The sequence below is a fragment of the Heterocephalus glaber genome, unplaced genomic scaffold (assembly GCF_053883595.1).
Source record: "Heterocephalus glaber isolate CG9 unplaced genomic scaffold, H.glaber_assembly_v1.0 deba00001666, whole genome shotgun sequence".
Taxonomy (NCBI): Eukaryota; Metazoa; Chordata; class Mammalia; order Rodentia; family Bathyergidae; genus Heterocephalus; species Heterocephalus glaber.
The window spans coordinates 22,496,916-22,524,205 of NW_028258406.1; the positions used below are offsets into that span (position 1 = coordinate 22,496,916).

The 27,290-nt window shown below is 38.1% G+C and overlaps 1 protein-coding gene across 1 annotated transcript; it reads left to right on the forward strand.

The window, feature by feature from the left end:
- Positions 1 to 22,971: 22,971 nt before the first annotated feature.
- On the forward strand, positions 22,972 to 26,684 carry Ccdc70 (coiled-coil domain containing 70). The gene is made up of 2 exons (XM_004844294.3): positions 22,972 to 23,007; positions 25,907 to 26,684. The coding sequence occupies exon 2, from the start codon at positions 25,954 to 25,956 to the stop codon at positions 26,626 to 26,628; it is 675 nt and encodes a 224-aa protein (XP_004844351.2). The 5' UTR covers positions 22,972 to 23,007; positions 25,907 to 25,953; the 3' UTR covers positions 26,629 to 26,684.
- The last annotated feature ends 606 nt before the right edge of the window (positions 26,685 to 27,290 follow it).

The following is a 27,290-nucleotide window of genomic DNA, read 5'->3' on the forward strand; positions in this document are numbered from 1 at the left end:
CCCTTTGCTTTGGCTTTTCTTGTGTGCTATTTCCCCCAAAATTAGTTCTGAGTATTTTCATTGCTTTCATACTTTCCATTCCAATGTTGCTCTCCTACTTGAGTCATTTTTTTCTGTTTTACATACCATTGTAGGTGGTGACAAGAGTTAAAATTCTCAGCACCCAAACCCCTTTGATTACATGATTCTGCCCAGCATGCATTAGACAGTCAGAAAGCACTGCACTAAAGAGGACTGAAAATAGCACAAGATAAAAGTAATACAAAAATCATCCTTTCCTCCCCTGAGCTAATGTATCTTTCTCCAGAAGGGTAAAATATACAGGTAAATCTAAAGAGCCTCTTTTGAGGCCTAAGTGAGAAGCTTTGATAACTTGCAACTTTGGTGTAACACTTCAGTTACAATACAAGTGTTCCTGAAAAGTTAACAGAAAAACAGGATACCTGGGAAATATATTTCTGAGATATCTACATTTGCCAACCCAGACCTTTTGCCACATCTTCATTCCCTTATAAAAATCCCAATCTCTCACCCTGACCGCACGATTCCTCTCTTGGAAACTTGCACTCCGTTCCTTTTGACAGTGCACTCAGTGATCTAAATAAATTCTTGTCTTTCCTGTATTCCTTGTCTATTGGTAAATTCTTTTACCGCCTGTGTCATTGGCCCTCTATAAGCTGTCTGGCATGTTATGTACTATATTAACAGCTTCCTAGCTGGGGAGAAAACCTTCAGGGTCTCTTAAAAGCATTTTCTTTCTTTCTTACTTGCTTGCTTTCATCGTTCCTTCCTTTCTCCTTTCTTTTCTTTCTTGAAAACAGGTCTCACTGTGTAGTCCAGGCCGGGCTCCAACTTGCAAACCTTCTACCTCAGCCTCCTGAGTGCTAGGATTATAGGCGCATTCCACTGGCCCCAGCTTAGAAGTATTTTCAATAGAAGCTTTCATTTTCTTCTGTGTTGTAGTTTTCCTGAAGATAATTCAAGAGGAAGAGAAATGGGCTGAGTCCCGAACTACTTCATAGTCCAGAAGAAGTATTAAATGATAGTCATCTTTGATCATGATACAACCTGGATGAACCTTGAGAACGTTACACTAAGTGAAATAAGCCAACCACAGAAGGGCAAATTCTGTATGATTCCATCATTTACATGAGGTAAATAGAATAGTCAACTTTCATAGTGATGAAAAGTGGAATGCTGGTTACCAGGGGCTAAGAGGGAGGAAATGGGGAGTTATTGCTCAATGGAAATGGAATTTGTTTTGTAAGATGAAAAAGAAATTGGTTGCATAACAATGTGAATTGATACTACTGATCCACAGATTTCTACATGTTTAAGATGGTAAAATTTATGCTATGCTTACTTCACTTTCTTTCTTCTTTTTTTTTGGCAGGGGGTACTGGGGATTGAACCCGGAGCTTTCACACTGAGCTACATCCCCAGCCCTTTTTTATTTTGAGACAGGATCTCACTAAGTTGCTAAGTTGGACAGGGTGGGCAACTGAATTCCTCAGACTCCCAGAGTGCTGGGATTACAGGTATGTGCCTTCATGCCTAGTTCTCTACCACAATTTTCTAAACAAACAAACAAACAAACACATAAACTCCTGGATCTTGGGAAGAAATAATCAACCCCTAACATTCTAGGTCCTAGTGGGACTAGGCAGTTGTCTGAGGTGCCCAAGGAAGATCCCTCTGTCTCCTTTAACCCCAGCTGCAGCCTTCCCAGAGCCCCATGGGAGGACATGAGGTTCTGCCCTGCAGGTTGGCTCCTCGCTCATTGTGAGGCTTCTAGCATCAACTCTGGGGCTAAGGTGGTGCCTTATAGTGGGCTTGAGGAACAGTGTGATACCTCAAGGCCAAAGGGACTGTGTGAGATCCCTTCTGGTCTGTCTACATATTTATTTTTCCAGGTTAGTTTTTTTAAAAGGTGAGTTAGTCAAGGGGGTAACTCTGGTAATTTCAAGATTGCAATAAATTTATAGTTAAGTTTGGAAAGACTGTGATTCTATTCTTAATTTTTTCCCAATTTTTATCAACTCTAACATTTTAAATTAGTTCTGTTTTTTAGGTAAGAAGTCAAATCATCTGTGAGAAATGATGATTTCACGCTTCCTTTGTATTACATACCTCTTGTTTTATTTCCTTGTCAATATATACTGGCTATCATTTATGAGATGATTGTTGTTCTTGATTTTAATTTTTTCAGGTTATAGTTTTAAAATACTTAAAAGCTAGACAAAGCCCTGGCCAGTCAGAATGGAGTTCTTAGGTGGGCAGAGGAGTTGCAGTTGCCAACAGTTGATAATTGTCTTAGCTAAGTCACTGTGTGGTGAGGCTCAGAATAAGCGCTGTAGGTTTTATTATCAAGCATTATGTTTGTGATTTATAATACATTTTAAATAATACTTTCTTATTTTCCAATAGTTTTTTATTAAAGCAGAGGCAATAGTCTTTACAACTTGATTTTAACCTCTTTCTAGCCTGATGTTGCTCAATGTTGCTCAACAAATCTACTTACAAATCCTTCAGAGACTGTCTGGCAGTCATGTGGCCAGTCATGTGCAACATGGGCTTCGGGATCTGACCCCCACTGTGCCTGGCCTTCTCATGGGCTGCTCTCTACTTGGGAACCAGTCCCACTAGTAACCTGCTCCTGGACTAGCTCAGACATCCTTTTTGAAGTCTTCTCTGACAAACTCCTACTATCTATATACCTCCAATCAAGAAAGCAAAAGGCCTTCGGGCACCCATACAGTCCCTTGCACATTAAGTTTGTATTTAGTTGCTTCCATTTTGTCTCCATTTGTGGATTATAAGTTCCTCTAACAATGAGCAGTGTCTGATGCTTCATTAACACTCAGTTAACATTTTTAAATGAATGGATGAAAAGATGAATAGTGCTGTGAGCATACAGATTCATCATGTAAAATTGATAAAATATTTTAAAATAATAAATGGATGCATTTGCTTTCTCCTCAGCCAACAGTGTCATAGTAAAGAGCAAACATTACTGTTCTTTTTTTTTTTTTTCCATTAAGTTTATTGGTACATTTTAGGTATAAAATACAGTTACATTCATCATTGGGATCTTGTACCTTTACATGAGTATCTTGGCTCTTATTTTTTTCCTCTTCCCCTGCCCCCCATTAACCCCCTTCACCCTTCCCTATTTGCAAAGACTTTGTTTCCATTTTTATCCTTTTTTCATATTTTTTCTTTTCCCTTCTTTCCTTTCCCCTAACCCTTCCACTTCCCCTGCTCCTTTAGACCTTTTCTTCCTATTACACAATATCAATTATACATTTTTAAAACTACAATATCAAGATCTAGAAGACATTACCATAGATTTTGTAGAATTTAAAAGGATATAGAAAGCATATGACAAAAATCTTTTTTGAAATAAATTTGACAACTTCTAAGAAGTACCTTGGAAGATAAATTAATGAAACTAACTCCGGAGGAAATATAAAATTTGAATAGCACCTATTAAAGAAAGTATATTCCCTAGCTTGAAAACCTACCTATATGACAACAACAGACTCATATACATTTCAGCTGATAAATTATATCAAACATTTAAAGCAGAAAAAAGAAGGAACACTTCTTCCCTCATTTTAGGAAATCAACATTGTGCTAATCCTAAAACTGGATAAAGATAATAGAAGAAAAATGTATGAACATAGATAAAATTTGTTTAACAAAACAAACTATTAGAAGTTAGATCTGGCAGTATGTAGAAAGTGGTTTGGTTATAGGGATGGCAGTGTTAGTTCAGCATTGGAAGATCCACCCCCAAAAGTCATCATTTTAACAGAGGAAAGGAAAAAACCATATGATCCTGTCACTAGTTGGAGAAAAAGGATTGGACTAAATTCCACAGCTGTTCATGGTAAAAGCTATCAGACTAGAAGTAGAATAGAACCTTCTCAACAGATAAGCCATGTACTCTATACTTCCAGCAAAAATGCATTGTATGAATGGAGAAGATACAGTGCTTTCTCCTTAAGGTGGGGAACAAGGGCAGATATGCCTACTCTTCATCTGTCCATTAAACTTTGAAACCTAGGCCCAAACCAAAATAGTCTGGCAATAAAATGACACAATTAAGATAGGATTGGCAAGGTAGAAGTAAAATCTTTATATGTAGATGAAATGATCATCTACAGAGAACAAACTAAGAAATCTCTAGGAGCCCCTAGAACTTGTATTTGAATTTAGCAGGATGAGAAAACACAAGGTATATATAAAAATTTAGGTCTATGTATACTTGCTATAAATGAAGAATTGGAAATTGAAATTTAAAACTTATGTAAGAGTACAAAGGACTTAGAAAAAGAAAAAGAAAACGGTATGGGAAGACATTTAGCACTTAACTTTAAGACTTCATCTAAAGCTACAGTAATCAAGGCAGTGTTGGTATAAGGAAAGACATATAGATCATTGGAATAAAACAGAGAATCTACAAATAGAACCACACATATATGGTCCACTGAGTTTTGAAAGATTATTTAACATTAACATTTTAGAGAACATAAACTCAATTCAAGGGCAGAGGAAAAGATGGTGTTTTCAGCAAATGGCACTAGAACATCTGGTATCTATATGTAAAACCTTAATCTCAACCCTTTCTTTCCATACATAAAAATAACTGGAAAGGATCTATGAACCTAAATATGAAAGCCTAAAAGTATAAAACTTTAAGAAGAAATTATAAGGGAAAAAGTTTATGAATTCAGGGTAGGCAAGAATTTCCTAGGATATAAAAAACATGTTGCATAAAAAAATTGATAAATGAGATTCCATCAAAATTTAGTACTTTAAATGATATAATTAAGAAAATGAAACATACTCCTTAATCAGACCATATTTATAACGTATATAACTATGACCAGAATATATAAAGACATCTTACAACTCATTAATAGACAACCCAATTAAAAAGTAGACCCCAGAAGATGATAAATAGCCAGTACAGCACAAGGAAAGGTATGCAACACTAGAATCAGAAAAATACTAGTGAGTACAATAACAAGATTGAATTATACACTCATTGTGGAGATGAAGTTAAAAGTTTTAAAAGAACAAAGGTCAGCTTAGGTGTGAACCAGTTAGAACTTTCTAATACTGCTAATGTGAATGTAAAATGGTAAAACCATTTTGGAAAACAATATAGAAATTTCTTGTATTATTGTTAAGAACCAACAGTTCTGTTAAGTGTTTACTTAAGAGGAATGAAAACACATGTTCACAATAGATTTGTACATACAAGTTGAGTATCCCTTATCTGAAATTCTTGGGACCAGAGTGTTTCAGATTTTCGTTTGAAATCCACTTGATCTGTAAAGGGGATAGATACTCCTGCTTTTCTTTTCTGGGGGGGGGGGGTTCCTGTCACGTGGAGTATTGTTTTCCACCCTTTAACTTTCAGTCTATGAGTTTCTTTTTGAATTAAATGTGTTGCTTGTATGCAGCATATTGTTGGATCTTGCTTCTTGACCCATTCTGCCAATCTATTTCTTTTGATTGGTGAGTTGAGACCATTAACATTGATGGTTACAACTCATACATATTGGCTTATCATTGTCATGACTTTTTCTGTTTGTTGTATTCTCCCCCTTTGCATTTAATTTCTTGTCACGCCCAATGGATTCATTCTATTGGGCTTCCTGGGATTGTGATCCCCATTGTCTTTTCCTAGGATATTGTCTAAAATTTTTTGGAGTGCTGGTTTGGTATTCATGAAGTTCTTAAGGTGCTCTTTGTCATAAAATTTTCTTATTTCTCCATCAATTTTGAAAGATACTTTTGCAGGGTGCATCAATCTGGGTTGGAGGCTGTTTTCCTTTAGAGCTTGAAATACATCACTCCAAGCTCTTCTTGCCTTGAGGGTTTGCATTGAGAAGTCTGCTGTGATTCTGATGGGCTTTCCTTTGTATGTGATTTGTTTTTTTTCTCTAACTGCTTATAGAATTTTGTTCTTCTGTTGAGTTTCTGGAATCTTAACTATTATATGCCTATGTGTAGTTTTTTTTTTTTGATCACAGCTATTTGGAGTTCTATATGCCTCACTTATCTGTATGTCAAGTTCTTTTCCCCTGCTTGGGAAGTTTTCTGCCATCACTTCTGTGAACAGTTTTTTTAAGCCATCTGCACTCTCTCCTGTTTCTTCATTGACTCTGATCAGTCTTATATTATTCTTTGCATCATCTAGCAGCTGCTGGATTGATTTCTCATGTCCCCTTACAATTTTAAAGCAGTTTTTCTTTTCCTCCTCACTAATTGCAATCTTATTTTCTATATGTGAAATTCTATCCTCACATTGGTTCATTCTGCTGCGCAGACTTTTGACGGAGTTTTTAATCTCTTGGAAATCTGTTTGTATCTCTATTATGGATTCCATTTGTTTCCTGTGTTGGGATTCCATCATGTTCCTCAGATCCTCTATTTTTTTTATCTGTGTCCTCTCTAGATTTATTAATCATGTCTTGCATTATGGGCACAATCTCTGCTGTTATCTGAGAAATTATTTCTGAATTCATTTTTTTCCAGATCCTCTTTTGTTGCCAGTTCAGGGAGTCCAGTGGTTGAGTATCACATTGTTCCATCTCATTTCCCTTTGGGGTTGTTTTAGGTGATCTGGAAGTCTGGTTTTGAAACTTGTTTACCTGTCTTCTCATTTCAAGGGGGGACGGGTTGTTTTTGTGCCCTCACAGCTCACCTCCTGTTTGCTGGGAGGGGGGAGGGTGGTAAGGTGGCCCAGAAGCCTCCTCCTGTGCACTGGGAACAGATCACCTCCTCTGTGCTCAACTTGATGTATTCTTTTCTCAATGGCACTCTGTTATGCATTTTGTCATGAGACTATCTTTCAACTCCTTGGGTCCCAACAACAGGGCCCTGTTTGGCCTCTGGACTCTCCTCAGGGAGGCTGGGCCTCACTCTGGACTGCTCTTGACTGCTATCTGGTTTCCCAACTGATGTACAGAACATCAGGAACTTTGGAGAGGGGCTGCCCACTTGGCCTCACTGCCATCCCCTCTGCCAGGTGGAATTCCTTGGGGCCCCTTCTTCTGGTCAGTACTCAGATCTGAGTGCCACTCTGACCCCATTGCCCATTGCTTCCCAGCCAGAATTCTTTTCCTCCACTACAGGGTAATTCTGACATACTTTACTGCAAGATGTCTGTCATAAAGGCCTTGTTATTTATTCTATGTGAGTTCCAGGATTTTTTTCCTGGACTCAATAGGGATGGAAGATGCCTCAGAATATTTTCAACAGGAGCCAAGTGTGGCAGAGTTCACAAAGGAGAACAGGACTTGAGGGTCATAATGGTCCCTGGGTCTCTGTCGGATGTTTCCCTGAGCCAAGAGTAGGACCCTGGCTTGTATCATCAATGCTGGTTTGTTTCTGGGGAAGCTCCCCTCCAGAAGCCTTATTGAGGCTCCTCCTACCCCAATCTGCCCTATTAGGTCACTTGGCCTGTCCTCAGGTGAGACACTGGGTCTGAGGTGAGACAGGCCCTGCCCTTCTTTGCCAGGGACTTTGGTTGATGCTTCCTCACACTCCCCCATCAGGGTTTTAATGCTGAGAACAGTGCCTCTGTTGCCATCTTTCTTTCTGCTTGGTAATGTCTGGCTGACCACCACTGTCGTCCTCCTGACCAGCAGACTATTGGCTTTCAGGTGACTTTGTAGGGTCATGTTGGTTTGGGGAGCACTGCTGGGGGGCATTCTACTGCCACTGTGTATCCCATCATTCAGAAAATACATGTCTCCTGACCCATGATAAATACATAGAGCAACCATATCCACAACTTTTTCACCAGAAAAGTCCATAATCCAGTCTCCAATAGATGACAGGTGGTCTACTGCTTTCATATGCTTTGAAGTGCTTTTCACCTTTTCACAAAGTCTTCTCTCTGCTCAGATTTTACTGTGTGCAGAAGCCTGTGGCTCTTCATGGTTAAGAGAAACCAAAGGAGTTGCAAAAGAATGAGGTGATGGGGATGGAGCAATTTTTCTAGAATGTTCCAGCAAGTTCTCAGTTCCTCACTTAAGACTCATTGCCTTTTGAATATCAGGAATCTGATGAGTGGCTACAGAAAATATTGCTGTAGGTTTCCCAGGTGGCCTTGGGTTCATGGCTGGGAAATTCTGATTCTGTGGGGATCCTGGGTTTTTTCCAGTGAGGGTTTTTAAGGCTCTGACTGTGGGGCTCAAGTAATCTGTTTGGCTCTGCTCCACTTGTGAAGAATCCCCCGGGGCAAGAAAACAGAATGCTTCAAATATTGCATCATTGGTAAAGTCCATCACCTTCACCTGGTGTGCACTTCTTGTGGGTCACCCCAGCCTTCCAGAGTTGTCTTGGGGATGGTGCTCTGTCCAAACCGTGTCCTACAGTTTGCTGCTGGGCCCCATAAATTCTGCTGCTCCAGCTGCAGGAAGGCCTTGGGCATGGTCAGCTGGGCATCCTGGGTGGGCGTCCAGAGTCCTAGGCACCAGCCTTGAGTCCTGGAGTGTGGTAGCCAGATGTCCCAGGTAGGGGCCTCCAGTGCTAGGTGTCGGGCATCCTGGAGGACAAACATCACTTTTCTAATGATCTGTTGCTGTATAACCACTCCAAGCCAAGTGGTGTAAAAAAAGCAAGGCTCATTTATGAAGATCTCTCTCACTTCTAGGGCTTGATGGGACTCCAGCTACAGGGTCTCATTCGGGCCTCTCACAAAACACAGATGGTGGCTAGGTAATTGGAAGGTGTCCTCACTTGAGAGAGATGGGATATCTGGTTGACTCACCTTTTTGTGGTGTTCAACTAACTGCACATACATATGGTGGCCCTCTATCATACAAGGATACATTTTTCTTAGAGACAGAACAAATATGTGATGAGATCTTGGCACAATATAAACATCTAGTTTCCCATCAATCAACCATACATCTAGTGCTTTTAAGATAAATGGGACATCTTGCAGACCAACCATTTAAAAAGGATTGTGAAAAGGTGTTTTTTGTTTTTTGTTTTCTGATTCTACCACTCCTATACATATTAGTCAGGGGGCTGGGGATTTAGCTCAGTGGTTCCGCTGCCTGCCTCGCAAGCGCAAGGACCCAAGTTCGATCCCTGGTACCAAAAAAAAAAGAAAAGAAAGTGTTTCCTTTGTCTACATATTAGTCAGGGTTCTTTAGCAAAGCTTCTCCACATCACCTGGCACTATTTAGTATCATGTTTTAATTTTTCGTATATTTAATTTTCCAATACATTTTGAATAGTTCTTTAATTTTAAATAAAATTTTCAAATATTTAATTGTCAAATTCTCAAAGATAAAGTTGACTTAGTCTTGTCATTTTAAAAAGTGACATGAATTTTTCTTCTCTTTTACCCTTGTGGACTCAAGGATTTTTAGATTCCATGGATTCCAATCCACAGAAAATATTCTTTTTGGCGTTTAAATTTACAGAGTTTTGTCAATGAGAACAGATACAAGCTGGCTTCTTTGTCCTTTTGACATGATATGAGAGCTTCCTGGCTGTCTAAAAAATTATGCCTCAGGATAACTTTATACTTTTCATCTCCAATACCTAGAAGAAGCCCTTTATCAGTGGAGGCTTGGCTTCTCTTAGTGGAAAATAGCACTAGACACTAAAATCTGTGTATACAAGGTATTCATTACTTCTGGGCTAATACTGCTCCAAGTCCTTTTCAATAAACAGCTGTATCATATATACCCGTATGCTTTAGTTACTTTTCTCATTGCTGAAACAAAATGCCTGACATCCACAAGTTAAAGGAGGAAAGGTTTATTTAGCTCACAGCTTGTAGAGGTTTCAGCTGGCTCTAAGGCAGAAGGGCATCACAGAGGAGAAACAGTACATGGCAAAGCAGGGCAGGCAGAAGGCAGCCAGCAGTGAAGTAGCAAGCAGCAAACAGTAAGTGATGACTACAGCCCTCTTTCTTATATTCTATCTAGGCTACCCACCCTTAGGATAGGTAGTACTCACACCCAGGGTGGGGTATCCTTAATTCCAGGAGCATATGCTTAATCCCAGGTCACACATCTAATCCCAGCATCATATACTCTAGATCCTGCTACCTCCTCAAAACCCCACCTATGATTGCATGACCCTTTGGGGTCTCATCTAGACACAAGCCATAATATATATATTTGTGTTAAAATCCTGAGTTCATTCTGATATTCCAAATTTAAATTCAATATTATATCATTTTATTATAATTTATTTGATTTTTATAATTGGATTTCTTTTCTTTTACACATGAAATCTTGATTCCTACCATTATTAACACACTTATTTATATGCTTTGTCTTATAATAAAAAGAAAATTTTAGAATAACATACCATACTACTACAAAAATAAAATTATTGAGTTAACATTTCAAATTTCTTTGAAGTTCTTTTTGTCTTTAGACTAATATATTTCTCTAAGGAGGTAGGGATGGTCCCTGACTTATAATGGTTCGATTTAAAATTTTTGGACTTTACAGTGAAAGTGATAAGCATTCAGTAGAAGCTATACTTTGAATTTTGAATTTGAATCAAATACAGTATGTGGTCTGATCCTCTCTCATGATTCTGGGCAGCTGTAGCTCCCAGTCAGCCATGACATCATGAGAGAAAAGCACCAACATCATACACTATCCAGTTCTGTACTGTGCTGCTACGCATAAGCTAGGACATTCAGTAGGGTAAGTATATATGTTGCAATGGGCTTATCAGGATGTAACCCTTTCATAAATCAGGGAGTAGCCGTAGAGTCAGTATTGTTTCTAAAGTCACTTGGTATAAATCCTTCCTCTGTAAGGGTATATAATAAGTAGTTGATATTTGGTTTCATGTGTTTATTTCATGTTTTGAAATTTTCAATAGAATACCTTTTCAAAGACTAAAATCTAGAAAAATATTAACAGAGGAGTCTTGATTCTCTATTCTTGCTACTTCCAGAGTTTCCCTCATAAGTAATAATTTTTATTAGTTTGGTGTTTTTCATGTGTTTCTTTGTGTAAATATTAACAAATACAGTGTTACTTCAGTTCACAAACTTAATTTGTTTTATGATTTTAGGGAAGATGGCCACATTTGTGTTCGTGTGGGGAAGATGGCTGTGGTTGTGCTTTTCACCCAGTGTGGAATTTGTGAATGGAAGCAAAATTTTGTCAAACAATTTTGTTTGAGAACCAAATTGTTTGTGAATAGAAGCATTTGTGAACTGAAGTATTACTGCACATAGAAGCATATCTTTATTTTGTCCTTTACACAAAATGTAGCCCCATTCTGTACCTTGTTGTTTTTCTTTTTTTTTTTTTTTTTTCTGGTACCAGGGATTGAACTCAGTTTCTTGCACTTGCGAGGCAGGTGGCGGAACCACTGAGCTAAATCCCCGGCCCTGTCCTTGTTGTTTTTCATTTAATAATATCTTCTGGAAAACTCTCTAAATCAGCACAAAAAGACCTTCATGAAAATTGTTTTTGCAGTTGCATGGTACTCCGTGTGGATATACCATAGTTTATCCACTTTTTATTGCTGCAAATTGCATTATTTCCACTCCTTTGAAATTATAAATAATGTTATAATTAATAACCTTTACAGGTATCATTTGGAAATTAGTTTGTACTTGCTGTATAATTTCTAGAAATGAAACTGTGTGATCAAAAAGTAAATGTACCTGTTGCTTTGTCAATTACTGAGCAATTCCCATATATGCAGCTTATGCCATTTTATTTTGCTACCAGCACTATAAAACAGAGCCTCTTTCCTTATAACTTTTCTAACAAAATATACTGCCAAACTTTTGGATTTTTGTTATTCTGATAGATGAGAAATGTAAATTTTATCTTAAATTGTATTTCTCTAATTAAAGGTATGGTCTGGAATTTTTTTTATACTAGGGAGCCATTTGTATTTCTTTGCAATCATTTTATTAACATCCTATGGACATTTTATCCATTGAGTCGTTGGATTTTTCTGCTTGATTTCAAAAGCTGTTTATAAAGGCACTGTGCAGACAGCAGTGGACAAAACAAAGTCTTCTGCTTCCTTGAGGTCTCTTGTAGTGGATGATAACCTTTTCATGGCTCGTGCTACAAGAAAGAATTCTCTTCTTTCAATAGAGAGGCCAAGGCCACAGGCAGTGATGATTGATTATGCTGCTGTTGTATTCATCTAGGAACAATTTTCTGGGTTGGCTTATCCTTCCAGAAAATAACACACTTCTAATAGAATAAATCAATTTCCCCAGATAGGAAAATGTGTACTCTTGCAGTTATTAAAAATCATGGTCTCAAAAATATTTAAAGAAATAGGAATATGTAAATGATATACCATTGCTTTAAAAAGCAGGCCACATGGGCTGGGGATTTAGCTCAGTGGTTTCTCTGCCTGCCGCGCAAGCGCAAGGATCTGAGTTCAATCTCCGGTACCAAAAAAAAAAAAGCAGACCACAAAACAGTATACACAGCATAAAACTAATTGTATACTAATTGTATAGGCTATATTTAGCTATTTGCATAAGGAAAATATCAGAATATATCCCAAAATGTTTACAGTGATTACCTCTGAGCATTGAGATCATGGGTGATTTTAATATTCTTCATTTTCACTCTATTTTCTAGTTATTTTTACAATGGGCATGCATCACTTTGAAAACAGGCAAGAATGATAATGCTATTTTAAAATATAATTAGGGCCAGATATTTAGCTCAGTGGTTCTGCTGCCTGCCTCACAAGCAAAAGGTCCCGAGTTCAATCTCCGGTACCAAAAAAAAAAATTTTTTTTTAACTAGAATCATATTGAACAAAATTTAAGCTAAATAGTCTATCTTGGGTGAGCATGAATTATTGATTTGGTGCAACATGTGTGTATATCGTTTTCAATTCTGTAAGCTCATTAATGTCAAGAATCAATTTACTTTCTGTACTCCATTCACACTCAAAATTAACAGTCTTATTTGCTATTTCCTTAGAGGTTATACATTTTAGCTGGGATAACAACCATTTCATGAGTCATGAATCACTGAGAATGCCAAGATTTCATTGTAAGAATATATCCACAACCCATCTAAACCGATTCTATTTCAATTTTGTATTTCTTTCTTTTTTTTAGCCCCCCCAGGGGGGTCATGCCCAGGATCAAACACAGGACCTTACGCTTTTGAGGCAGGACACCACTCAGCTAAATCCCCAGCCCTCAATTTTGAATTTCTATCAGTGCATGATTACTTTCCAGATTTTGTTTTTGCTTTTGTGGTGCTGGGGAACAAACCCAGGGCACAGTGTTCATGCGAGGCAAATTCTCTACTACTGAACTATACATTCAGGCCCCATTCCCATGTACTTTGGCCAGATAACTGAGACCTATCCTGGACTTCCTTCACCCTCATGCCATGCAACTATTTTATCACCTAGTGACTCTTCAAACTGTTTCCTGTGGCTATCAATTTTTCTCTGACTCTTCAGCTACAATATTAGTGTGACTCAGACAATCTGCTGCCTCCATTATTATAAGAACCTTTTACTGTGTGTAGAGGGGTGTGATCTCTGAACAAATCTTCCTGAGTTCTTATCTAAGGCTCTACTGTACTTCCTGGTGAAAATGATTTGGGCTCTTAGGCAACTTTCTTAACTTCTCTATTCATTTGCATTTCATTCCTCATACCTAAGGTGGAAATAGCAGTAATAACTAATTTGTTCATTTGTTGTCAAGATTAAATATATATATATATATATACACACACACATATATAAATACACATATAACTTAGAACAGTGACTGTGTGTATAATGATCATGACTAACTCACATCATAATTATCTTAATTAAGCTATTTTAATTATTATAACTGATTTATTATCTTCTACTTTGGTGTTTTGAGCCAGGTCCCCCCAACCCCTTTCTTTTGGTGCTGGTACAGGAATTAAACCCAGGGCCTTCACACTGAGCTACATCCTCATCCCTTTAAAGTTTTTTTGATTTGTTTTTTTAAATTTTGAGACATGCTTCTGCTAAGTTGCTAAGTTTCCAAGGCTGGGCTTGAATTTGTGATCCTCCTGCCTTAGCCTCCCAGAGTGCTGGAATTATAGGCATGCACCACCATGTCTGACCTGGTCAACCTTCTTAAATTCCATCATGTCATTCTTTTGTTTATACTGAGCATTTGTTTTTCTACTAGGCAGTGGCTTACTAGGTTTTATTGGGCAACACATTCTGCTCAGAACAACTTAAAGAAGTTGACATCTTAGAGATATCTAGCTAGGGAGAATTTTTTGAGACCAAGTTCAGAACAAGGAATAAAGGCAATAGAGATGAGTCTAGCACTTACATATTCTTTTTCCTTGAGTGCTTTGATTCCAAAAGTGAAAGCAGTAATGAAAGCCTGACTAGTAATGTCATCAATGTAAAGAGGTCTAAGACATACAGTTGCAACTAAAGCCTATCAGAGCAAAGAAGTCTGGGAAACACCATAACCTTTTTGAGTAAAAGTCAACTGAAAAAGCATGTCTCATAGGGAATGAAGCTCAGTTTAGAATCATCTCAAAATTGATTGAATAGAAATAATTGGCTTCTAGTCTCTCCATTTTTCAGAAGCAAAAATAAATACCTCTGTTAGAAGATAATATCATGCAGAGCACCAGAATATTGGAAATCAATCCAAATAACAAGATACATAAGAAACCAAGGTTTGTAGCCAGAAACAGTGGTATGCTTAGTAGTCCCAACTTGGAGTGCTGAACCAGAAGGATCACTTGACCTCAAGAGTTCAAGGTCAGCATGGATAACATACCATGACTTGTCTCCAAAAATAAATGAATAAACAAATAAATAATTGCTAAGTAATTGTATATTTAAAGAAGACAAAGAAAAAGGACATGTTTTTGACAGAGCTGAGAGAAAAAACAGACTATAGAATCATATCCACAGAAGATCCAGATCTTGAATATAAGATATAGATTTAAAATAATGATAATTAATATGTTCATGAAATTAAAAATTAAGATAAGCCAGGAATGGTGGCATGTATCTATAATCTGAGCTACTTGGTAGGATGAGGTAAGAGGACTATGAGTTTGAGGGCAGCCTCAAAAGAAAAAGAAAGAAAGAAAGAGGAGGGAGAAAGGAAGGAAGTATGGAGGGAGAGAGAGAGGGAGGGAGGGAAAAAAACCAAGAGGTATAAATTTGGTACCAAAAAACTAAAATCTATATAAAATAACCAAATGCATATCTTAGACCTAAGTAAAGTTCAATAAATTTCATTGCTTCTCGGCCTTTTGGCTAAGATCAAGTGAAGTTCAATAAATTTAAAGACTGAATGGGTAATTTGAACTGCAGATTAGATAGAGCTTAAGAAAGATTAGTGAATTGAAATACAGGACAATAGAAAATACATAGACTAAAAAAAGGAAAATACATGGACTAAAGCCGAGAGACACATGAATGGGGGATATAGACAATAGCATAAAAGAGCTGAGGACACAGCTCTGTGGGAGAACACTTGCCTAGCATGTACAAGGCCCTAGATTTGATCCCCAGCCCTAGGAGAAAAAAAAATGAGCATAAGAAATATAAAGTACCCAGTGGAAATGTTTAATGTATATGTTATTGGAATTCCATAAATAAAGAAAGAAGAAATTGAGAAAAAATATAGCTGAAAATGTCCTAAAATTAATGAAAATCATTAATATACACAAATAGGTGCTTCAAATCTCAAGGATGACAAATGGAAAATATAGGACATCTAGTCACACCATAATAAAACTGTTAAAGACTAAAGGAAAATTACTAACAGCAGCTAGAGTTAAAAGAGAACACTGCTTCAGAAAGCAACAATTGGGCCAGGGATTTAGCTCAGTGGTTCCATCGCCGGCCTCGCAAGTACAAGGTCCTGCGTTCAATCCTTAGTTTAAAAAAAAAGCAACAATTGGGTGATGGCCTCTCAACAGAAATAATGGAACCCAGGAGAACTGACTAGAATTCTCTACCCAGTAGAACTGTGCTTCATATAATGAATGCCATTGGCATTATAAAGAATAACATGTCTGAATAGGAAAAAGGCACTGATATTTGAATTTTAGGAATGTGTAACCCCAAATTATGTTTTCTTCTTTTCTGTTAATAATTTGGAGGCCATTATGGTAATACAAGCCCATCAGAGACAAAATTGATTTTGTTATCAGATATTTACAGATTCATTTCTTATCCATGTTTTAAAATCCTATTACCATGAAATTTTCAACAATGTAAAGAACAGGGAAGTAAGAGGCAAGAGACATTTGTTTACACAATAGTGGAAACACACTAAACAAACCATTTCACTAATAAAACCTAATAGTAGCTGTTATTTTTAAAGTGAAAGCAAAATAAAAGCATTTTCAACAACTAAACAAACATTGAAAGAATTCATCATAAAACCCAAATTAAAAAAATACTAGACCATGACTTTTTTTTTAGGTAGAAGAAAATGATCCCAAACAGAAGCATAGAAATGCAGGAATAACTGAAGTGTACCCAGAAAGAGTAAAAATATGGGTAATTATAAGTGAATATTGATCTGGAGTCTTAAATATATGTAGAATTAAAATTCATGACAACAAAATGAAAAAAGGTGGAAAAGGTGTAAAAGAACAAGGAACTTTCAACAGCTAGTATTAGAAAAATCATAATAGATTCAAATATAATATGGATTGGTGACTTTATTGAATGTAAATATAAAAATATTTCAATAAAGGACAAATTGTGTCAGAATGGAAAAACCAAAACTCAATTGCATGGTACTCACAAGAAACACATTTAAAAAAAAAAATTTTAAGGGGATTTTTTTGGTCTTTTTTGTTTTCACTTTTCTTTTTTGGTACTGGAAATCAAACCCAGGACCTTGCACTTGCTGGGCAAGCACTGTGCCACTGTGCTACATCCCTGGCCTATAAGAAACATATTTTAAATACAAGGACATAGAAGTTTCAAAATGAAAGGATGGGAAAGATATACTATACAAATCCTAGAAAGCTGATGTGTATTTACTAGTATCAAAGTAGAACTTAAGGAAAGAAATATTACAAAGATAAAAAGGAGACATTTCATAAGGACAAAAGTAACAATACACCAAGAAAATATAGCCATTATAAATATTAATGCACCTAATAACATAGCCTCAAAGTATATAAAACATGAACTGTCCAAAAGAGAATCTCAATCTCTCTGATAAAATAACTAGCCAGAAAAAAAATCTGTAAGAATATGAGATTTGAACAACACAGTTAAAAAACTTAACCTAAATTCATATACATGGGGGGGGGGAACAGAGAGAGACCTACATCAAACAACTGAAGAATGTCACTTATTTTTTAGATGTGTTATGGGTAGCTCCTTCTAAAAGTGGCTCACCAATTAAATGTTACTGGGTTCTGGGCTGCTCACTTCTGGAGTTGGATTCCAGGTTCTACTTGTCTGTAGCAAAAAGTTGAATGAAACAAACAAACAAAAAATCAGTGACAAAGTAAAAGTAAAGAATGAGGGAGAAACTGGCTCTGCAGAGTGATCTTGGGCTGAATAAGAGGAAAAAGCAAGATAAAAGTACACCATGGAGAATACAGGGCAGGCTATTGTGAGGAAAGCCATGACAGCAAGCTCTTCTTGGTGTCTGTGTCCTTTACACTGTCCAAATCTCAAAGAAACCTGAGAGAACTTCTACATACAGGTCCTAAGAGGTGGTACTGGGATCCCATGTCTTGGGCTGACATCAGGTCTAGGCCATCCTATTGAAGACCTGCTCCATTTCTAGCAAGAAGTCCACATGCAGGGCTTTGAGAACTGTTCTGCACATGTATGTGTCCTAGAATCTTATAATTAATAGGTCATGCCTACTTCCCCAGCCAGCTGCCACACCCTAATCTCCTATGTCAGATGGATACAAAACATTTACCAAAACTGAATATATGGAGTGCCACAGAGCAAGTCTTCACAAATTGAAATGACTAAAATCAGAGTGTACAAAGCACTGTAGTCTGTGCAGAGATACAGAGCACAGTGGAGTTGAAGTAGAAATCACCCATGTAATATACTTGTAAATAGAAAATAAAGAAAATGGAGCAAAGAAATTAGTTTAATTGAACAGACATTAAAGTGCTGTTTATCAAAGCACATGAGATACAGGTAAGATGGAGGGAAATTGCCAGTCTTGCCAGGGATTTAGCTCAGTGGTTTCGCCGCCTGCTATGCAAGCACAAGGACCTGAGTTCCATCCCTGGTACCAAAAAAAAAAAAAGAAAAAAATTGCCAGTCTTAAGTATGGCTGGAGTCTTCCTATTATCTATAGTTTCACTTTCTATGGTTTTGGTTACCCACAGCCAACAAGAACATACAAATATTAAGTAGATCTGGACAGTGGCTCCCAATACCAAATAAATAAACAACAAACAAGTAAAATAAGTGAATAGAATATTCCAGAAATAAACAGTTCATAAGTTTTAAATTGTGCACCATTCTAAACAACATGATGAAATCTCATGCCATATTCCTCCTTTTCACCCAGGATATGAGCCATGCCTTTGTCTAGTATATCCATGTGATATACACTACTTGTTCTTTAGTCACTTAGTAGCCATCTCAGTTATCAGATTGACTGTTGTGGTATTGCAATACTGTATTCAAGTAACACATTTTATTTAATGTTGGCCCCAGAATATAAGTACTGACCGCTGGCAATTCAGACATGACAAAGAGAAGCTGTTAAAGTGCTTACTTTAAGTATAAAGATGAAAATATAATAAGATGTTTGAGAGTGAAAGAGATTGATCATATTCATATAACTTTTATTATAGTATATTGTTATAATTGTCCTATTCTATTGTCATTCTTGTTCATCTCTTGTTGCACTTATTTATAAATTAAACTATTATAGGTATGACCCTATAGGAAAAAATATAGTAGAGAGAGAATTTGATATGATTCCTACTTTCAAGGTCCACTGGGATTCATGGAATGTGTTCTTCACAGATAAGGGGTGACTCCTATTATTAGAAAAGAAAAATGGTTAAAATCAATGATCAAGATTTCCAAAATGGCCAAGGGGGCAAGCTTGGTTTGAAGCCCTCAAAATTCCTGCCCCAAGAATTATTGCTGGCTCATTGAAAAGCTTCCCTCAGATAGGACTTGTTTTTATTTAACCTGACTCAAAGCTTATTCTGTACAACAGCTTTTCCTCCAGAACATTGGTGGTGGTGGTGGTGGTGGTGGTGGTGGGGTTAACAGGAATTAATATCATTGTTTCTTATGAGTTACAAATTGGGGCTAACTAGAGGCTGACCAATAACTTGAAAGGAAAAACTGGAGAATGAAATGGAAACTTTGAAAAGTTTGAAGTCTGATATATTCTTGTGAACCTAGAAGCTCATGTGCATGTGGCTTGTGCATGCCTAAGAAAGACCTTAGAGGGCATATTCTCTTTATCTCAGTCTGACCTTGAGGCTTTGCAAAAGCAAGAAGAGAAGCCTGAGGTAGAATTATAAACTTGAGCATTAAAAGCACACACACATACAGCCCTTCAGCAAAGGGAAACCTCTGTCCAATCATTAGTTGATCGATGCAGAAACAACTCCAGACACACTCAGCCACCTCATCTTTGACAAAGGAGCCAATCGCCCTCATCGGAGGAAAGATAGCCTGTTCAACAAATGGTGTTGGAAAACTGGATTTCAACCTGCCAAAGATTAAAACTAGACGCATACCTCTCACCGTGCACTAAACTAAGATCGAAGTGGATTAAAGAGCTAAATATCAAGACAGAAACACTAAACTTGCTGGAAGATCAGTTAGGTAGAACTCTCAATGACATTGACATAGGAAAAGACTATGAACAAAACTTCAGTAGCACAAGAGCTAACAAAAAGAATCAACAACTGGGATCTCATCTTATTAAAAAGCTTCTGCACTGCAAGAGAAACTACCAACAGAGCTAACAGACAACCTACAATGTGGGAAGAAATTTTTAGCAGCTGTACCTCAGACAAAGGTTTACTATCTAGAATATATAAAGAATTGCCAAAAATCAGACCCCTCAAATTCAAAGACCCAATTCAAAAATGGGCATGAAATGAACAAACATTTCTCAGACAAAGAAGTAAAAGCAGCAAATAAATACATGAAAAAACATTCAACATCACTGGTCATTCAAGAGATGCAGATGAAAACAACACTGAGATTCCACCTCACCCCACAAAGAATGGCTGCTATCAAGAAATCAACCAATAACAAATGCTGGCGGGGGTGTGGAGAGAAAGGAACCCTTCTCCATTCGTTGGTGGGAGTGCAGACTGGTGCAACTACTGTGAAAGTCAGTATGGAGATACCTCAAAGAACTAGGACTAGAGGTTCCATTTGACCCAGCTATTCCCCTACTGGGTATCTTCCCCAAAGAATTAAAAGAATCATACCACAGTGATATATGTGCACCTATGTTTATAGCGGCACAGTTGTAATAGCTAAGGTTTGGAAACAGCCCAAGTGCCCATCAACTGGAAACTGGATAAAGAAGATGTGGTTTTTTTATAAAATGGAGTACTACTCAGCCATAAAGAACGAGAAACTAGAGTCATATTGAGGCCATACTCTTAAGTGAAATAAATAGGACACACATGTGTAAATACCGAATAGTATCTCTAGTGTGAGAAACTGAAAGTGTAAATAAGGATGAAAATGATTTAAATGAATAATTGATAATTTGAAATAGGAAAAGGTCCAAAGGTGTAGGGGTGGCGGGAGGGGAAGGGGAAAGGGAAGAAGAGAAAGGAAAAATTATGAGAAAGAAAACAAAAAAATGGAATCAAAGTCTGTGTAAATAGGGAAGGGTGGAGGGGGTGAAGGGTGCACAGGTAATGGGGAAAAAATAAGAACTAAGATACATCATGTTCAGGTACAAACACCCAATGATAAATGTAAATGCACTGTATACCTAAAATGTACCAATTAATATATAAATAAATTTAAAAAAAGAAAACCAATCATTAGTTGATCACTGTGCTAATCAAGCAGATTTCAGTTGGCCATATATGACAAAAAAGAACGACTTTTGGGCTGGGGAATCAGCTCAGTGGTGCCACCACCTGCCTCGCAAGAGCAAGGTCCCAAATTTGATCCCCAGTACCAAAACAAAAAACAAAAAAAAAAGACTTTATAAAATTAATCAGAAAGTCACTAAAGAAATAGTAAACCAAGGTTAATTCCTAGAGAGGAGGAATTTCATTTTAAGAGTCACCATATTATTTAAAATTATATTATTTTAAATGTTCAAATTTTAAAACTTTGGAGACATACAAAAAATAACAGGAAAGAATGGGATACACACAGGGAAAAAAGCAGTCAATAGAAAGTATTATTCACTGAGGTATTCTGCTTTTGGTCACAAATTATCTCCATGGAAGTGCATTTTTTGGACTTACTAGGCCAAGATTTAAAATCAGTTATTATTATAAATATGGTCAAAGACCTGAAAAAAAATGCCTAGAGAATTAAAGGAAAACATGAAAGCTATGTTTCACCAAACAGAGACTATTAATCAAAAGGAATATATATACATATATACATATATACATGTGTATATATATAGAGAGAGAGAGGAGGGAACAAGGGAGGGAGGGGGAAGAGAGAGGGAGAGGGAGAGAGGGCTAAATCAAAATTCTGGAGACACAATGGATATTTTTGGAGTAATTCTGGATGGACTAAGGATCCAATAATGAATAATGAGTGACTAGATAATGAAATAGCGATACACATGTACACATAGACACACACACACAGGAGTACTGTCCAGCCTTAAGAAGATCCTGCCGTTTGTCACAACAGGGATATCTGAAGTACATTATGTTAAGTAAAATAAGCCAAACATAAAAAATAAGCCCAACACAGAAGAAAATACTACATGATCTCAAACATATATGTGGAGTTCACAAGAAAAAGAAAGTCAAGTACATAGGAACAGAATAAAACAGTGGCTAACAGGGGCCAAGAAGAAGGAAGAAAGTGAGGATATGTAAGTCAAAGAATACAAAATTGCAGATATCTAGAATGAATAATTCCATTCTGCTGCCTGCCTTGCAAGCACAAGGTCCCAAGTTCAATCCCTGGTACCATAAAAATAATAATGATAATTCTAGACATATAATTGTATTGTCTTCAAGATTTTTGCTAAGAGTAGATTCTGGGTGGTTTTGACAAATGCACAAAAAAGGGGATAATTATGTGAGATGATGGCATGTTAATTTACTGGATTCTACATACAAATAAAATTCTAGAGTTAAAAATAAAAAACCAGAGGTGCTCAACAACAGATTTGAACTTACAAAAGAACTTGAAAACATCAATTGAGACTATCCAGTCTACCCAACAGAAATGAAAAAGAAAATATGAATGGAGCTTATGGGATGCCATCAGGTGACTAACGTAATGTAAAACAAATCCTAGAGAGAAAGAAGAATAATGTATTTGAAGAACTAATAGCCAAAGCCTTTTCAAATTTGATGAAAACCTGCATAAAGTTAGAATATCCAAGAATCCCAAGAAACTCCACATAGATAGAACACACACAAAGAAGCACACCAAAACTTATCATAGTCACACTATCAAAAGACAAAGAGAGAGTCTTGAAAGCAGCAGGAAAAGTACTCCATGCCCCCAAACATGATTTTTCAGAAGGCTTCTCCTGGAAACAATTCAGATGGAGTCTGAGGTAACAATCATTGGTGAATTGTCAACCCTGCCACCAAAAGTAAAGTCAGATGGAAGATGATGAAGCCTTTCAAACCTTTCAGGTGTTCTCTCCATCCCATAAAGCCTCTTATTTGGGGCCTCTCTTGGCCTCCTCCATCATATTAGTTAGAACTGAGAGGGCACAAAGGGATCAGGACAAGTAGGGCTGTGAGCACGCATCACCAGAGGCCTGACACCACAATGGCTGCCTGCCTTCTGAGAGCTGTAGCACTTGGTCTGATGGGAAACAGCTAAGCAGTAAGTAACTGTTGGCTTTAGATTATATAGTTTATATAGTATGTTAAATAAATCCTAGTCTTGAAGTGTGATTATGAAGACCAGGAATGTTTAATTCATGTTTTTAATATCTACATAGATACACCTGGCCAGTTTTATGCTGCACTTTTTATCTAAATGCACATCTACATACTTAATATTGTACATAGTTCATATCAAAGACAATTTAGTGATAGCTTGTAGAACTCTTGGAGAAAAACTATTTCCAACATTCTAACCCAGAGAACTGCCACTTGTTTAGTTGGCATTTCTTGAGCATCTACTCTGTACCAGATGGTAGGAGATGAGGAAAAGGAAGGACAGCAGTTGAGTCTGAGCTTGGTGATGGGGTATCGGGAGAGGCTGTCTGGAGGTGACTTCTTATCTGAATCTTGAAGGATTAGTGGGTGGAGTGAAGTTAGCCAGGCCATCCAGGAGGAAAAACCGAAATGGAGCGGAAGTGAAGAACATAGTACCTCTGAGGAATTCTTCAAAGAGCCATAATATGCTATATAGGAATCAAAGTTTCAAAACTTAATTAAACTCAGCTTAATTTAACCAACATTTTAAAAATCACAGATACATGTAGCTATGGATTAGTTGTTGGGCTTACAGAAATTACAAGAAGACATATCTACACATATGTTTAATCCAGCGTGACAAGGAGTAATAGGAGGATACAGATAGGCAGCATCAGGGGGGTGGGGAATTCTGTCTGGAGAGTCCAGGGAGCTTTCAGAAGAAGGGAAGAACAGGAATGGAAGTTCACACAGGAGAAACAAGTAATCTCAGTAGAGGATACAGTATGTACTTTGGTGAGAGGCAGGAAAACTCAAGTTGTGTCCAGAGAACTGATGTAGCTCATCGTTGCTACAACTTAGATTTGGAGTGGAGTGGAGGGGAGAGGAGATTGGGTAGGAAAGTAAAGGGAGTGACAAGCAGGAGCTGATGAGCTTTGGTCTTTGTGTGATGGAGTCTTTGAAAGTTTGTAAGCAAGTGTAAATATAATGGGGCAGTTTAGAAATACTCCTGGAGCTATGGTGTAGAGGGAAAAGAAGAGGGTAAGTTCAATGTCACAGAGCTCAATTAGGCAAGAACAATCATCCTGGCCTGGACTGGCCATGATGAAAGAGATGGAGTGGGGGCATGGTTCTTGGAGAAGTTAGAAATCTTAACTGATAGGGCTTAATAGTTGATAAGCACCTGATGACGAGAGGAAGAGATCAAGTATGAGCAACAGGTTTATGGTGTGTGTCACTGGGGACATGGAGATGCCACTAGCTGCCCAAGCATAGCCACTGTCTGTTCATATACGTGCACACACACACCCACACACACACACTCCAGTTGTGTGTTCTTCCTTCTGTCCCACTCCCTATTCCCTAGCCAGAAGTGAAAAATACAAGGAAAGCCAGGAAAATCTCCCTAATGGTCTCATGTGGCTCCAGGGTGGTGCTTGATGTGTCCACTGAGCAGGACCAGACCCTGGCAGCTTCTTCTAGGAAGTACACAGCGGAAACCAGTGCCCATTTACACCACCCCTCGTCTGCCTGCATTCTAACCACTGTCCCACACCCAGTCCTTTTTCTCATCCCTTCACCCACCTTAGTAGTCACGTGAATTTTTTTGGATAGTTCTGATATCAGAAAGCTCAGATAGATGGCAATTCTTGGAGACCTCTCTTTGTCCTTCTCTCTCTCCCTTTCTCTTTTTCCTTGTTCCCTCCCTCTCTCCCTGCTTCCCTCCCTCCCTGTCTTTCTTTCTTCAATTACCACTTATTTTATTGTGAGCACATTTTTATAATGATACCCAAACAACCATCATGCAAGAGAAGAAATAGAATGCTGCCAGCCCCTCTGAAGCCCCGTACACGAGCTCTCCTAATTACTATGCACTGAACGCCCCAGCTTCACCATAAGTTCTGACCTTGCAACTCATTCCCTTGCTTTTCCTGTTATCACCTGGTATGTTAACCTCCCTAAACCACAGAATTTAGTTTTGCTTGTTTTGGAACTTTATTCTTTGAAGTCCCCTGATTCTGTTTCTGTCTTTCAACATTGTGTATATGATTTGTCTGTGTTGTTAGATATGTCACCATTTTATAGTGATGGACATTGGATTGTTTCCAGGGTGAAGTCTTATGAACAAAACTCCTTGAAGATGCTTGTATGCACATCCTGGTCACAATTCATGAGTTTCCGAAAGGTCCATATCTGGGAGTGGAGCTGCTGAGGCATAGGCCTCTTCAGTATTTTTCAATATTATTTGATATCACAGGAGGGTTTCTCTTGTTCCACATCTTCACCAACATTTATTGCTTTATAATTTTTTGCTTTAAACCTCTGTTGCCAAAACAGACCCTTCTACTGAAACAGACTCCTCTAGGTCAGTGGTTTTTATCCTTGGAATCCCCTAGTGGCTTGTAACAGAGAACATTCACACATGAGTGCATTGTTACGAGCAGGCCCATAAGGAGGACACAAAAAATTCCCAAGTGAGAAGGCCAAAACCTTAAATTAATTCTGAATGACTTAGCAAGAGTAAACCCTACTAGGGCTGTAATGCTTTATTACTGAAAAATGAAATATATCACCTTCATATGCTCTGATTCCTTGGTTTAAAACCACTGTCCTTGTTGGCTGAGATTCTGTTTTGAGCAGCTTGGGCTTGAATGTATTGACCAGCCCAAAGCTATGACCACCCAGTATGTTTCTGTACCAAAGCTTATCCCTCACAAATAACCATCAACAGGAGAACAAAAGTATGGACCCAAGCATTATCCTTTTCCCTGTCATAGTCATGAACATGTTCTTTCTGGGACCCAAGCATTATCCTTTGGCCTGTAATAATCATGAACATGTTCTTTCTGGTGTCCCCACAGGGTTTAACTATCTGACCAGGACTTGGTCAAGAGCCCTGTCCTCCACCATGGCCATTTTATCAATCTGGCTGACTAGGAAGATGTTTCCCTTCAAGGTGAGCAAATGGATGAGACTTGCTTGCCTCCGATCAAAGGTGGTCTCACCCAATATTCGCCAGAAGAAACTAATCCACAAGCTGCAAGACGAAAAGACTTTTCAGGAAGAGATGAAGATTTTCCATGAGAAAATAGAAGACTTCAGGGAAGAGATATGGAATTTCAGAGCCAAGATCCATGCTTTCCGGGGCCAGATGCTGGATTTTTGGGAAGAGGAGGGACCTTTCTGGGAAGAGGAGAAAACTTTCTGGAAAGAGGAAAAAACTTTCTGGGAAATGGAAAAATCTTTCAGGGAAGAAGAAAAAACATTTTGGAAAAAATACCATACCTTCTGGAAGCAGGATAAGGCCTTCTGGAAAGAGGACAATGCCTTATGGGAAAGAGACAGAAAACTTCTTCAGGAGGACAAAGCCCTATGGGAGGAAGAAAAGGCCCTGTGGGTAGAGGAAAGAGCACTCCTTAAGGAAGAGAAGGCCCTAAGGGAAGATAAAATGTCCCTCTGGGAAGAAGAGAATGCCCTCTGGGAGGAAGAGAATGCATTCTGGGTGGAAGGCGGACATATTGCTATGGAGCAGATGCTGGAAGACAGGCCTCGAATACCAGCATTTTCCCGAGGCCCGGCATAGTGAGTCCAGGATGTGCAGAGCCATGGGATTCAGACTCTCCTGGATTGGGACCCAAGTCCATGGTGATCCCCTGTGCTAGAGAAAATATGCACGTATTTGTCTCTTTGCTTTGAAAGATCTAATAAAGTCTTGAGGAAGGGTTTGAAAAACTAGCTTTTGGAGGAAAGCTGGCTGCATTTTTTTAGGTTCTGTGATTCTCCAAGGTCATATGCCCATCCACCAGGCTTGATTCCTGGCCATAGACCTTGGTCCCAAGCAGTTTGCAATGTCCCTGGGTAGGGATAGAGTCACTCTTTTTAAAAGAAGAATGGGGAAAGAGGCTCAGACAATGCCAGCTACAGACAATAGGGCCAAAGAAGAGCTGATACACCCTTGCCTCTGTCATGTTGTAGGGCAATTACTTCTCCTTCACTCTGCAAAGTCTTGGAGGCTTGGCATGTGCTGACAGCTCTCCAGAAAAGACCACAATGTTGTTAGTAATTCATATGTGCTTCTTCCTCACCTGGCAGGCAGTTTGGAACATTCAGGTAGAATCCCTTAGATATCCACTCACTGGCAGGTCTGAGTTCTCACCAAACTTCTCAACCATCCATCCCCTGTCAGCATGAGAAAGGCCCCTTGACATTGGCCTGAAGCCCAATCAAAGGCACTGATCTTCTTTG